General features: G+C 45.6%; 1 protein-coding gene across 1 annotated transcript in view; it reads right to left on the bottom strand.

Annotated features, from left to right (window-relative positions):
* Positions 1-13,994, bottom strand: part of CKMT2 (creatine kinase, mitochondrial 2) — a 36,951-nt gene that overhangs the window by 16,431 nt on the left and 6,526 nt on the right. The window contains exons 2-3 of the mRNA XM_042942496.1: positions 3,206-3,377; positions 1,348-1,546 (exon numbers count right to left, since the gene is read on the bottom strand). Coding sequence (XP_042798430.1) covers positions 1,348-1,546; positions 3,206-3,357 — 351 coding nt within the window. The 5' untranslated portion in view covers positions 3,358-3,377. The remainder of the gene's footprint in view (positions 1-1,347; positions 1,547-3,205; positions 3,378-13,994) is intronic.

Here is a 13,994-nt window from a genome sequence, read left to right as displayed (position 1 = left end):
GGAGGGAAGATGCACCTGTTTCCTCTTTAATTTGTTCATCTATTGCAAGGTCATTCCTTTCATTTACCCCTTTCTACCTTCAGGGCCAAAGTTGATGCCCTCCTCTGTAATTCTCAGGGCTACCATGCAGGAAATGGGCGTGAGTGGATTGATGGTTATCAATAATAATAATAGGCTTATACCACCTCCCAGTGATTCTGCCAAACTCACTGCCATGAGACTAAGCAAGAAAATCTTGTGTTTAAAATTTGAGGGTTTTCCTCAAGTTCTTGCCTCTGTGAGATCAAAGAAGCTGACACAAGCAGTTTTGTGGTCCAAAGGGATGATCAGTTTCTAGAGTGTAAGCAACATAATAAATTCATGGAAAGCTAGCTGCACTACAAGCAACAGTCAGGGAAAATCTGGGAGCGCTCACCCTATGAAGTCCATCCCCAGCCCAAACTATCTGGTGCCAAATCTTTTTTTCTATCTTTCTTTTTTTTTTTTTTTAATAAAAACTTCAGATATATCCTTTAAGAAAATAACATTAAGAGAAGTCCTAATAGGGTTCCTGCCACATTTGGGAACTATGGGAAGTGGGCAGGCCAGGGGTGGGGAAGCATGCTAGGTCTAGGGAGCCAGCTCCAGTCTGAAACTCTGGGAGCCCAGAGTAGTGCAGTGCTGTATGTGAGTGAGCTACCTGTCTGGTTTATTTAGGAAGATGCCCTCCCTCCTCTTGATAGCTGTTTTCCCAGGGGACTGCCTTCAGCTCCCTGCAACAGAAGGACACAAAGAAGTCTCCCTGCAATTTGCTGCGACAGAGAGGCTGCTCTGTGAAGAGGTTCTGCGTGGTGGCTGAGCTGCACTAGCAGCAGGCCGTTCTACGCTTCTGCCTCAGGGATGAGGACACTGGGACGGTGGGATTTCTCGGAGAGACTTGGTGAACCCGATAGCCAAGACTCCAGTGGCTGTGCAATCAGTAACTCCAAAACTAAAGACAGAGACCATCCTCCTTCCTCAATAAAGTCTAGCCACAAACACACGATTCCCCAATGTTATACTGGTAAATGTACATCACCAATTACAAGATTTTTTTTTCTGTACCAGTTCATCCCCTTGACAGTCTCTGAGCACGCTGTCATGCAACTCATTCCTCCAAGGGGTGGGATACTAGAGTGGCAGCAAAAGAAGCCTTGTCCCTGGGAAGCTACAGACCTCCTTGTCCAGAACATTCCAGCTGTTCTGATGACGCTGGCTGCCCTTTATGGGACCTTTCCTGGGCAGGCAGAACAGGAACCCACAGAGAAGAGGAGAACTCTGGGACCCAGAGCATCTCCCCCACTTTCGAATAGCAGCGAATAGTTTTACCTCATAGGACTCCTCGTCACCAGCCACCATGCCCACAGTCTTTATGAAGGGATGGCCTGGGTTGTCCACTCCAGTCTGGATACACTGGTCCAGGGTGTAGCCATTGGGGGTCACCTTGTTGCGGAGCTTGGCGTAGATGGCTGGGGTGAGGCACTCGGCCATACAGTTGTTGTGCTTGCGCAGATCAGGGTAGTCCGCACTGCACGCAGACCAGACGAGAGAGGCTTTCAGTGAGCAGCGCCTGAGGGAAGCGGCCTAGGAAAGTGCTTTGTTTCTGGCCATCCTTCCCCCAGGCTCTCTTTAACCAGGAGTCAAGACTTAAGTAAGACAGATAAAAAAGGGAAAACACAGTCCCCTGAACAGCCAGACAAAGGGACCTGGCCCCGCTTAAGGATTCCAAGATGCCGGCTGCAGGAGCCCACAGAACTCTGCCTTAGGTTCGTATAAAGAGCAGAGTGAAGTGCTCGCTTCAGCAGCACATATACTAAAAAAAAAAAAAAAAAAAAAGAGCAGAGTGAAAATGACAAAATAAGTGGAAATCCTATGTGAACTTTTTTTTTTTTTTTTTTTTTTTTAAACTCAAAAGTTTTGTTAAAACACAACAGCCACATTTTGGTCCCTTCGGTCTGTGGTAGGTTAGAAACCTGCAAATGGAGCTACATAAACATTCAGTAATTTATCTGTCCTCTACCTACGACGCAAGCTCCGGGACAGCAGACACTCCTGCGTTGCTGAGAACAGTGCCTGGCTACTGAAATAGGCATTCAGTACGTATCTGTTGGAACAGTACACAGAAAGAAATGATGTGAAATAAAATCTTTTGCTAGGATGTGTACTGGTTGAAGACAGGGGATTCTGGACTATCACGGGCTCAAACACAAGGAATCGCCTTTAGGAATTCCTGAAGTACATGGTGGGTGATGATGACTCCCTCAGAGATTCTGATTCCCACAAGAGCCAGTGAATGTCTCTGAGCGAAACATCGGGTCTTCCTTGTCTCTCTCTTCCATACCTGCCCACGCGGAGCCTCTTCAAGTCACCACTGCACACCAGCTCTATGCCGTGTGTGCAGTCTCATTCATGGCAAGGTTCCAAGGGCCAAGAAAACATGTCCGTCTTCATGCCATTCCCCCACTTTCCCTGTGCGGTGTCCTTTAAAGCTGATGCTTCATATAAGTACTAGAGCCTCATTTTCCAGAAGATGGGACAGCAGTGGATGATGGATAGATCTAGAATCGGGGTCATCGGATTTGCACTCGGCCACACTAGCTGTGTGAAATTGGGCACTGTTTAATTTTTCTAAGCCTCCACTTTATCACAAAGGGATGCAAAGATGAATAAAGTAGATACTCCATATATAGCATTTAACACACAAAGATGCTCAGTAAAGGTTAATTATTACTATTATTGCTGTTGAACTAGACCACAAGTTGTGGGCAGGAATGAAGACACTGTACTTCCTTGAGTTCACCACAGGTCACTGTGCTTAGTGAGTCTTAAAACTGTTAGTCTGGGGCGCCTGGGTGGCTCAGTCGGTTGAGCGTACGACTTCGGCTCAGGTCACGATCTCCGGTCCGTGAGTTCGAGCCCCGCGTCAGGCTCTGGGCTGACAGCTCAGAGCCTGGAGTCTGTTTCGGATTCTGTGTCTCCCTCTCTCTGACCCTCCCCCATTCATGCTCTGTCTCTCTCTGTCTCAAAAATAAATAAATGTTAAAAAAAAAAATTAAAAAAAAAAAACTGTTAGTCTGATTTAATCATTCTCAAAAGCAAAAAGAGGGACCCTTGCTGACAGTTTCCAGCAGGGGAAAGCATATTTCTGGCTGACACTTGGGGTTTTTTTTAAATCCAAAGGACTTACCTTGGTGGGAACAGCCTGTGCTGCCCCCGGGCCTCAGCACACAGGTTCTGCCGGTTCAGCAGGTAGCCGGTGGTCAGGGCACCGGTGCCCATGGTAGCAAGTAACAGAGAAGCATTGCGGCCAGTTAGCAGCTTAGAGAAGACACTGGCCATCCTTCCTCTTGGATGAGTGTCTGGAAGCAGAGACACAGGATTAGACAGCCTCATGGGATAGACACTTACAATAGCACAGAGACCACCAGGCAAGAGAAAGAACTTCAGGAGCCATCACCTCTCTTTTGGTTTGCTTTGTGTTTCTCTTTCTTCTTTCCTTGCCCACACCCCTTCACACTGGTTGGGGAAATCTGAGTAGTTTTAGACATTGTGAATGTCAAACTGCCTCAAGTCCGTGCCATTTTCTCCGGTAATAATACAGAAAAAAAGAAAGAACAGAGTTTCTGTTTCTGGCTATTTGACACACCAGGTGCTCCGTCAGACCCTGCCATTGCACACTGAGGACAGCCTGCGTAAGACAGGTTCCTGGGCTTGGAAGAATACATCTCTGAGGACTACCCTCCTACTCCAGTCACCCCAAATGAGATGGTGTCACAGCTCCAAATAACAAGCCAGGAGGTTTGGGTTATCTTGAGGACGGTTGTCCATCCCAACTAAGGTTGGGATACCAGCAGTGAGTTGGAGAGCTTCATCTGTGACTCCCCTAGTGAATTAGGACCCTTGAGAGGAGCTAAAGTGGTCCAAGGTCAGCAACCCCCCTCCTCCCCCCCACCCCCGCATCCCTGGCTTCCAGCAGAGCATAATCAGGAAAGTATACTCAGTGTAGGCTCTGGGTTCCTACAGATAGATGAAGATCAACCAACAAGCCCTCAAAGATCAAGCACACAAAGAGGAATTAGGAGCCAACAGAATCAAACTATCTTTCAAAAATGAGAATGAAAAGAAAGCATAGATCAATAACAAAGGAGCCACTAAAATACATACTTTAGGAAATAGAAAAGCAGACAATAGAAGGACAGCCTGAGATACAGACAAAATGGAGAAAACATATATACATCTAAACAAGTAATTACATGATATCAACAAAGAATAAAAATCAGGATAAGCACATGCCCAAACAGATACCCTGTTGTGTGTGCTATTGCCCAGAGATCAGAATGACCAGTTAATCCATCATCACCCAGCTGGGAGCTTTTTAATATGGGTTGTTGAGTAGAGAACAATAGAGCAGGTCACTCTAAGTACTCTTGCATTATACTGATCTCTAGGATGTCCACATACATGGAGTGCGAATTTTTTTCCCTAAAATTGAGAAGGTTCCAGAGACTCTGTTTCAAGATCCTCCAAGCTTGGCTGGGTTGGATGGTGCAGAGAGCCCACTGTATGGCTGTGGCTGAAACCCTGGGCCACCCAATGGAAGACAGACTTTTAATAAGGTCAGGGTGACATGGCTTACACACAATTCGCTTTGGAGATCCACTCTCTTCCACGCTTGCATTTTGGGAACTGGGATCAGTCTGAACTTTTAATGCTTCCAGGGTCTCCACCTGGAAGTCTCTATTTAACATCATTTTAAGCAATACTATAGGGAAACTTGAACGTCTCAACAAAAGGCACCAAAGTCCTTGAAAAAAGTGAGGACTTTTTTTTTTTTTTTTGCCCAGGAAATCAGCCTTTCCTCTATGCTAATGCCTCAAAACAATTCCCTAAGTCTTAAAGACAACAGCAATTACTTTATTAATCAATAGGCAAGAGAAATGGGCCATTCTTCAAGATGTCCTAGGGATTTGTAATGGCCCAACATTAATCCCATCACACAACCTGGGCTATTACTATTGGTCTCTATCCAAGAGTAGGTGAGGGCTTCTCCAAGAACTGCACTGATACTTCCTGACCCTCGGGTGTGGCAGGCAACACTAACCTCCATCTTTAGGGTCTGTTTCACCTTTGTCCACACCCTCCAGTCTACTCCCTGAGCAGAAAGGCAATGCTGTCATCTCTGAGATTTATCAGAGAACTCGTCAAAGTAAAAGAAGCTTTGTCCAAATGCTTTTCAAGCAATATATGGGCCAAAAAATAAGCTAGGACAGTTCAGACAAAGAAATGCATCTGTTTCTGAGGTTGACTCAAATGCCATCTTTATTTTTCTTTCCTTAATTTGCTTTTACACAAATATGCATTCACATCAGAGTCTGTTTGAGAAGGTCAGTTTTTTTTTAATGTGTATTTATTTTTGAGAGAGAGAAAGAGCACAAGTAGGGGAGGGGCAGAGAGATTGGGGACAAGCAGGCTCTGTGCGGGCAGCAGAGAGCCTGACGCGGGGCTGGAACTCATGAACCATGAGACGATGACCTGAGCCGAAGTCAGACACTCAACCGACTGAGCCACCCAGGCGCCCTGAGAAGATAAATCTTGAGCAGAGTCAGGAGCAAGGGGAGGGAATGGTGTCTGTGTGTAGCCAACTGACAACCAGTGGTCTTCAAAGGCCTTCCTGTGAGGATGAGGTGTAGGAGGGTGTCTGACTCAGAATATTAATGTTTGAAATGTCATCGTATCTAGATTCTGGTTTTGGAAATAACGTTAATTTACATCCAAGAGTTCCAACATCGTACTCCTGTCCAAGCAATGGCGTAGGATCCCTGCCAGTAATCTTGCGGAGGCTTTGGGTGCAGCAAGCAAAGCAATCCTGGAGCTCAAAGTCCTCAGTGCTCTTTCTGTGATTCTGACAGAAAGTTTTAGTGAAGATTCGTACATCATTGACTCTATGTCGTTCACTCTTCAAGACACACAGGAACAATGAATTTCACGGTTGAGGTCCCAATTGATACACTTGGGAGTGAGACTGAGCCAAGGGTCTCATTGAATAGCCTGGGGACCCTGGGTACAGCTGCTCCCCAAAGAGCCAGAGCTAGGCTTGCATTAAAACCATTTTTTCCTCAGGACGCCTGGGTGGCTCAGTCGGTTAAGAATCCGACTCTTGATTTCAGCTCAAGTCCTGATCTGGCGGTTTGTGAGGTCGGGCCCTGCGTCAGGTTCTGTGCTAACAGGGCGGAGCCTGCTTGGGATTCATTCTCTCTCTCTCTCTCTCTCTGCCCCTCCCCAGCTCATGCTCTGTCTCTGTCTCTCAAAAATAAACATTGAAAAAAAATTTTTTTAAAGCTACACAGGAAGAATATTGCTTTACTTTACCCAGAAGGCCCCAAATATTGCATAAGCACTATCTACAGCTGAAGCCTCTACTTAGAAGAGGCTGGATTTGTTACCTACACAGATGGTAAGATGGTAGGTAACGTGGCATAAATAAGCTGGAAAAAGGTATATAAGAGATAATCCATGTCCACCAAAGTGGTCGCTATTTGGCTTTGCCTAGTTTCTGAACATGGTCATTTTATAAGTCAGTATATCTTGTGACACCATCAGGACAAAAGTTTGACGTGTAAAAAAATCTGAGGCTTCCTTGCAAAGCTTTTTAATTTTTTTGGTTCTCTCCATGCCCCAAGCATTAGTGTAACATACTGAACTGCTCTGTGAAGAGATGGCTGGAGACAGGAGATGAGGGGCCAGAGCAGCTGTGGTGCTTCTCCAGGGACAAAGGCCTCTGCATCCAGACACCCTCACCACAGGGAGAGAGGGATCCACTTTAAGGTTTTGGTTTTGCTCTTCTTTTTGCCTGACAGCTTGCTTGAAATTCGGCATCATTCCCAGTTTCTCTGAATAATACCCTGTCTGTTTCCATCTTGGCACTCATCCCCACCTATAATTATTTTATCTGTTTTCTTTTTTATTGACCATCTCCCCCAAATAAATTATAAACCCCCAAAGGAAGGAACTTGGTTCCTTTGCTCACGGTTGCATCACCATTGCTTAGCACAGCACCTGGCACTTGGTAGGCTCCCAGTAGCATTATTTCACAAATGAATTGTAAGCTTCTTGCTGGGGTAGGAAGCCACTCTGAGGCTGCCGGGATCCACATGAGAACGCGGGCGTCAACTAAGTGGATAGAGTGGGGGATGCGAGGCCAGAAAGCTGAGCAGATGGGCACAGGAACACAGGCAACAGAAGTTTAGAAGCCACCTTCCCTCAGCGTTATGATACTCAGTGGCCAGTGTTCCCTGGGAGAGGAATCCTGACTTATTTGGGGGGAGAGGCACAAATGTCAACTAAATAAACTCATTAGGAATTTTGGGACAGCTCACGTGGCACACATACACACACAGTCAGGGACTGTCATGGGTGCCCCAAACACCACACACAGTGCCCCAGCCTGACTTTCAGGTTGAGAGCTGTAGATCTCAGTACCAATCTCTGTAATATAGATATAATATTATACCATATATCTAATATTCTAGTGTCTATATATATACAATATAAAATAAGATATATTTTAAAATATCAGTTTACTTATATGTGGTTTTGTGATAATGCAATAAGCTACACAAATTTGTTTTTGTAAAATCATTACTGTTTGGTTAAAGTATTGTTTCTTACCGCCCCTCTAATTTGGACTTTACTGTCCATCTTTCTCCTGACTGAACCATAGCCTGGTGCCTCAGTCTGCACAAAACTTCTCTGTGCCCCTCTAGCCCAAGGTGACTGCTTTCTCTCTGAATTTCCAAAGCCCTCGTGGGCTGCTCATTCATCTGCACGTATGCTACATAGTTTTTTGACACGTGTTAGTGAACTCAACTGTCATAAATCTCCTGGCATGTTAAGGAACTGCTTACTATGTTAGCATTGCCTTCCCAGCTGATGGCCAAAATCCTTAATGATGGGATCCTTAAACATAATAGCTGCTCAATAAACATTTCTTCTTTGACTTAATTATTTGTGAGCAGTGCTTTGCCTGATTTCCAGGAGGAGGAAATCTTACCAGCCTCCTGCTTATGTCCTTTCAGACAATGCATGTAGTTCTAAGGGAATGGACCCTTTACCTTGGGCTATTCCCAAAGGCACTTTACCCCTCTTGCCTGGCTCCTTTGCTCCCAAGTAATTTGCACTTTTAATTTGCTATGAAGCCCCAGGCCTGGTATCCAAGCCAACTTAGAATCAATTTTGTAAGCTAGCTTCCTGGGTCAAAACTTAAGGGAAAAAAAAAAGTCTACTTATATGAAACACATCCATTTCAGCCATTGCTTTTGAAATCCTATCATAAAAGCAACCAAGCGAGACGAGTAGGCTGGATTTCAGCATTTCCTTGCTCAAGTTCCTGGTCTCTACAAGCTGCCCATGAGGAGAGGAGCCCAGTGCAGGCCTCTGATCTCTCTGCCATAACCGACTGAGCTCTCAGAGCCAATTGAGCCTGACTTCAGCTGTTTCCAAGGGAGATCCAGTAGAGGCTGTCCCACAGACAACAGGCAAAGCCTCCCAGCAGAGCAAGAAGCTTAACATACATTCTCTTCCTTCCAGCAGGAATTCTCTGACTGAGCCGGCAGGCGGGGAAGGAGATGGCAGACGAGGAGCCAGTGCTGGGTGTTAGGGAAATTTAACTAAAATCTGTCATCCAGAAATGCCTCTCCACAAATTATATGAAAGAAAGAGAAGAAATTTATTGCTGACTATGCACTAAGCCAGACTGTGATACATATCACAAGCAGTCTCCTAAAAGACGTTGCAAAAACAGAACCAAATCTCACCCTTTTATTGAGCCATGCAGATATGGCCGTTACATACATGCTCTCGAGGTAACTCAAGTAAGAGGACATAACAGCATTATTTGTCACACAGAGCTTATTCTAAATTCATCTCAAACTGGGGTGGCCATTTGTGTTAGCTAATTGCTTCTATCCAAAAGAAAAATAAGCTTCTCTTGTTGCTATGACAGCAGGTAGTTTTACAACTTGAAGCCTGGCATCTTGAGACTGGGAGGTAGGGGCCTATCCTTCTTGATGTATACATTTCAAAGAAATGCTCCCAGGCCCTCAAGAAAAACATTTCTAGGTTGTAAAACTGGATGGATCCTTGCTTACTCTTAATAAGATTTATATATATCTCAAAGGGACAGAGAAAGAACTTACAAGTTTTCTAAAGAAAATGCTCTAAGAAAAGGGGAGGGGCTCTTTCCCTTTTTTTCACTAGGAAGCAATAATTTTGTTTTCTCCCCTTCCTATGGGTGGGGGAGTACTGCGTCAGCAGCTCAGCAGGGCTCCAGCCAAGGGTGGACATCCCTCAGAACTGATCCCACACTTCATAGAGACAAGACCCAATGACCATAGGACGAGGTCACAATTCTTCTTGCTTCTCAAGCCCACTGTCCTGTGCATGAAGGTTTGCCATAAATGCTAAGTGAGAGAATGAACATGGAGACTCAGAGTCAAAGGGACTTCAGTAGTTGGCCGGAGTGCAGGCACCCCCTTCCCCTCAGCCTTCCTTCAACACCAGCAGAGCAGGGCATCTCACCACTTCCCAGAGCAACCCATTTCACTGTTACATAATTACTGAAAATTTTCCCATGTCTTAATAAGGGGGGCAAATCAAAATTAGGGAGTATGTCTAAGGGCCAGGTACTTTCTCCACAACAGCCTTGAGGACCAAATATCTTGCCCCATGTCACAGATGAGGGAACTCAAAGACAGAGGTTAACAAACAGCTCAAGGTCACACAGATGAAGGTAAAGTACATATAGAGTTTTAGTAGGCACTCATTTAAATGAAGATCGTGTTTTTACTTATAAGATTTAATAATCAAAACTACAGTACGTTTGGATGGAGCCAACCTCTGGTCTCCCAAGGAATGTAGCTGCTAGTCAGTTCCAGCTGCGTTGGTCCTTCATGGTTTCTTAGGGACACTGAATGGTTTCTCTCAGTCAGGGTTTCCACAGGGAGCTCACGGCCAAATTGCCAACCAACACACAGGCATCATTCTGGGCACCCCTGAGGGAAAGCAGAACCAAAGGGTGTACGCTCAATGCTTCTTCCACCCTCCAGGAACATCTTGACAGCGAACTCCCAGAAGTAGTCCGGTGGTGTGGGTCAGAGTCACTGTGAATGACACTGACGTGCTTCAGGTGGAGAGAAGTCACAGTGAGGAGCGATGAAGGGAGAGGGAAGACAGGATGATGAGGTGGTGATGATAGGTATCTTTTTATTTATTTTGTTTGATAAATATTTAAGTGTTTCTTATGGGACAGGTTTTACAGAGCTCAGAGTCTGAGGAGAAAACTCCTATGAAGCACTCATGTGCTGGGCTTTATGGCTATTAGCCCATTCAATCCTCACAACAGACTCATGAGGTTGATGCTCTTTTTTTTTTTTAAGTTTGTTTGTTTAGAGGGAGGGGCAGAGAGAAAGAAAGAGAGAGAGAGAGAGAGAGAGAGAGAGAGAATCTCTGCTTGGGGGATAATAATCCGTGCTTGGGGCTCCATGTTGATGGTATGGGCTCAAACTCATGAACCTCCAGATCATGACCTAACCTGAAGTCAGAAGCTCAAACAACTGAGCCACCCAGGTGCTCCGGTTGATGTTCTTATTATCCCCACTTTACAGATGGGCAAATGGAGGTAAAGAAAGGTAACATAACTTGCTCCTGGAATTCAAGGCCAGCAGTTTGTTCTCACAGTCTATGCTCTTAAGCAGCACCATTCCTGGGCCACTATAAGTCATGGGAGAGGTGTTCTACCAGGGAAGCCAGAGCCCCTTGGGAGCTCCTGGGAGACCACAGTCTGATTTGGGACCACACCATTCAGCTACAATGTACTTGTCTTGTGTTATTCAGACCAAGGTATTTCTTGCCCTTGCCTGCCCTGTGACAGGTACCAGGTCACAAACTACAAAGGATCAGAGCAAAAACAATGACCAACACTGCACACCCACGTGCATAAACATGGCTGTGGATGCCTGCATGCATTGCCTCTTTCTGGCCAGCTGCTTTCCAGGCATCTTCCAAGTGGGAGAATGGCCATTGCCCTTAGTACACATGAGACTTAATCTACCTTTGAATGCTGTAGAAAGGGAGACAGGAATCAAGGCTAACTATACCCCTGTTCTCTGCCTGGGTCCAGAATCATCAGGATGAAGACCCAGCATCCTGGGCCAATGTCACTAACCTAAATTGGGCTTTGGAGGGACTCTGTGGAAAATAATTGCCCTAAAATTTCTGGAGTTGAATTAAACTGGGACTGAATCTGCCTAGGATTTGTGGTGGCTGCCTATCCCCAAAGGTCCAAGGAAAACCCCATGATTTAGGGACAACCTTGACTGATTCTACATTCTAGAACACCTGTAGCTTTGAGGGACACATCCGAATGAGGTCAAGGCCAACCCCTCAGTGAGTGACCAATGCAAACTGTGAATGCAGTGGAGAGGGTCACAATGCAGCCTGAGAGCTAGCCTTGAATCTCATTTATTCATCCACCCGTTTGTCCACCTGTCTGACTATCCATCCATTGAACAACATTAGAGAATCAATTCCTGTGTCAGATACTGGGGCTGCCCTCCCAAAGCTCATGGTCTGGTAAGAGAGACAGAGTGAGAGATCATTGTAAAAACAGATTATAATCACAAGTGACATGAGCAAAGAGAATTAACAGGGGAGAAGACCCAAGTCTGCTGGAGGATCAGGATGATTTTTCTGGAGAAGGTGAAAAACCTCTGGGGATGTAACTTTGCCAGGAGGACACTGCAGACAGAGGAGAACATGCAGAGGCAGGGAGTCATGAGGGCAGTGGGCAGCCAGGGAGGTCAAAGGCAGGGGTAGAGACTGCAGAGAGAGCTGTAGAAGCCAGAACAAGAAGAACGTCACTGTGAAACCTGGAACTTGATTCTGAGATGGTCAAAGGACAGGGTTTTTCGCAGAGGAATAATTTTATTAGATTTATGGAAGGTTGGCTCCAGACTAACGCTGCCAAGGTGTGGTCTGTGGACTGTTAAGCCATTTCATGATGAGAGAAGTATAGAAACTGAGAGTAAGCATTTAGAACACTTATGACACATTGATAGAGAAATTTTAATGAAGAAAATTCAAGCTGGTATTTTGTGGGTCTTTTATTTTTCTAGTAATTGTGCCTTATTGTGTTTTACAAATGTATTGGTGTACTATGGATTAGATATTAATAACAGCTTTTGCCACAAATTGTTTGAGAAGTGTTGCTCAGTTTCCTCACCTGTACAATAAGGCTAATCATAGGCCCTACTCATAGAGGTTTTGTGAGGATTAAATGAGCCCTTAGCACAAATACTGACATAAAGGCATTAGTCGTTCTTCTGGCTCAGGGTGCCTGGGTGGCTCAGTTGGTTGAGCATCTGACTCTTGATTTCAGTTCACATCATGATTTCGCGGTTCGTGGGTTCAAGCTCTGCGTCGGGCCCTGTGCTGACAGTGCAGAGCCTGCTTTGGACTCTCCCTCTCCCTCTGACCCTCTCCTGCTCATCTCTTTCTCAAAATAAATAAATAAACTTAAAAAAAAAGTTCTTGTGGCTGATGTTACTAAATTGGTGAGGAAGGGAAAGGGGTCTAGAGGCAGGGAAATGATGTCCTAGTGTCCTGGAATAAACTAAGCAGGAGATTCTCCAGGCTTCTCCCCATGGTGGTGGGGAAGGTTTCATGGAGATACATGGCAGAATTTCCAAGATACTTAGTGCGTGGGACCACAGGGCTTTTTTGACCAATCAGGTGTGGACTGAGAATTTCTTCTGACTTGAGAATTTCACTTGACTGGGAATCTTGGCTGGGGAGCAGCCTTGGGGTCAGGCAAAGACAGGACGATCAGGTTGAAGAGAAGGGGTCTGTGATGTATTCTTGAAGGAATGTCTTTCTTTTCTTTCTTTCCTTTCTTTAAAGTAAGCTCTACCCCCAACATGGGGCTTGAACACACAACCTCAAGATCAAGAGTTGCATGCTCTACCAACTGAGCCAGCCAGGCACCCCTAGAGGGAATGTCCTTCAATGTGATTGAGGGCTTATAAGAGAGGTCTAGTCTGGAAAGGATGGCAATTGTCCAGCTATCCACCCTGTTTCTAAATCCTCTCATTCAGCCTTCCTGGGTGCTCACCCAGGCCCTGTTTGGACACCAGAGAGTGACAAGGAACTAGTGACAACAGACACAGGTGTAGTATCGTGATTGGAGGCTCTGAAGCCAGAATCCTGGATTTATATCCAGCTCTGCCACTTACAATTCTCTACTGTCTTGAGAAAGGTTTACTTTGCTTTCCAAGTCTTACTTTTCTCAAATACAAAATGAAAATAATAATAAAAATGAGAAAGGATTCAAAAGGAAGTCCATGTGCAACCTGGACAACAGTATCTGGCACTTATTAAGGGCTGAACATGTATCCACTTTTGTTAATATTACTTTGTGCTACTTTTGAGAGGTTACCCCTACCTGCTGCCACTGTGTTTGAGAACATTGTCCCTTCACCTCAGCAAACAGCCCAGCTTTGTCCCAGGGAAGTGGTCTGAGGGCTTCTTCACTCCTTACGACTGACAGGGTTACCAACTGAACACATAGAAAGCACCCACCAGTGACCTGGGAAGGCCAAGGGGATGATTGTGGAGCCTGCCTGGAGCCACATAAGGTTCTTCCCAGGGTGCTTTCTCAGGCCACTTTCTGGGTCAGGCTGTCTTCTAGGGTTTTCCTGGGTTTGCACAGCCAAGACTGAGCCTTGTCCCTAGGCTCCTCACTGTCCCAAGGATGCCTGGTCCTTCAGGGATGCGCTGTTTCTGCCCTCCAGACTGCAACCCTTCTGGTAACTGTAGTTTCCTCCCAGGCACGCTCATTTTCTTCAGCCCTGACCTGATATCTTCTCCTTCTCGGCCCCATCTACAGGGACTTCGTAGGTCTGCTGCTTGCCCAGGGCACCCCG

Source organism: Panthera leo, chromosome A1 (genome assembly GCF_018350215.1).
Source record: "Panthera leo isolate Ple1 chromosome A1, P.leo_Ple1_pat1.1, whole genome shotgun sequence".
Taxonomy (NCBI): Eukaryota; Metazoa; Chordata; class Mammalia; order Carnivora; family Felidae; genus Panthera; species Panthera leo.
The sequence above is the reverse complement of the archived record's forward strand: the minus strand, read 5'-3'. Positions and strand labels throughout refer to the sequence as shown.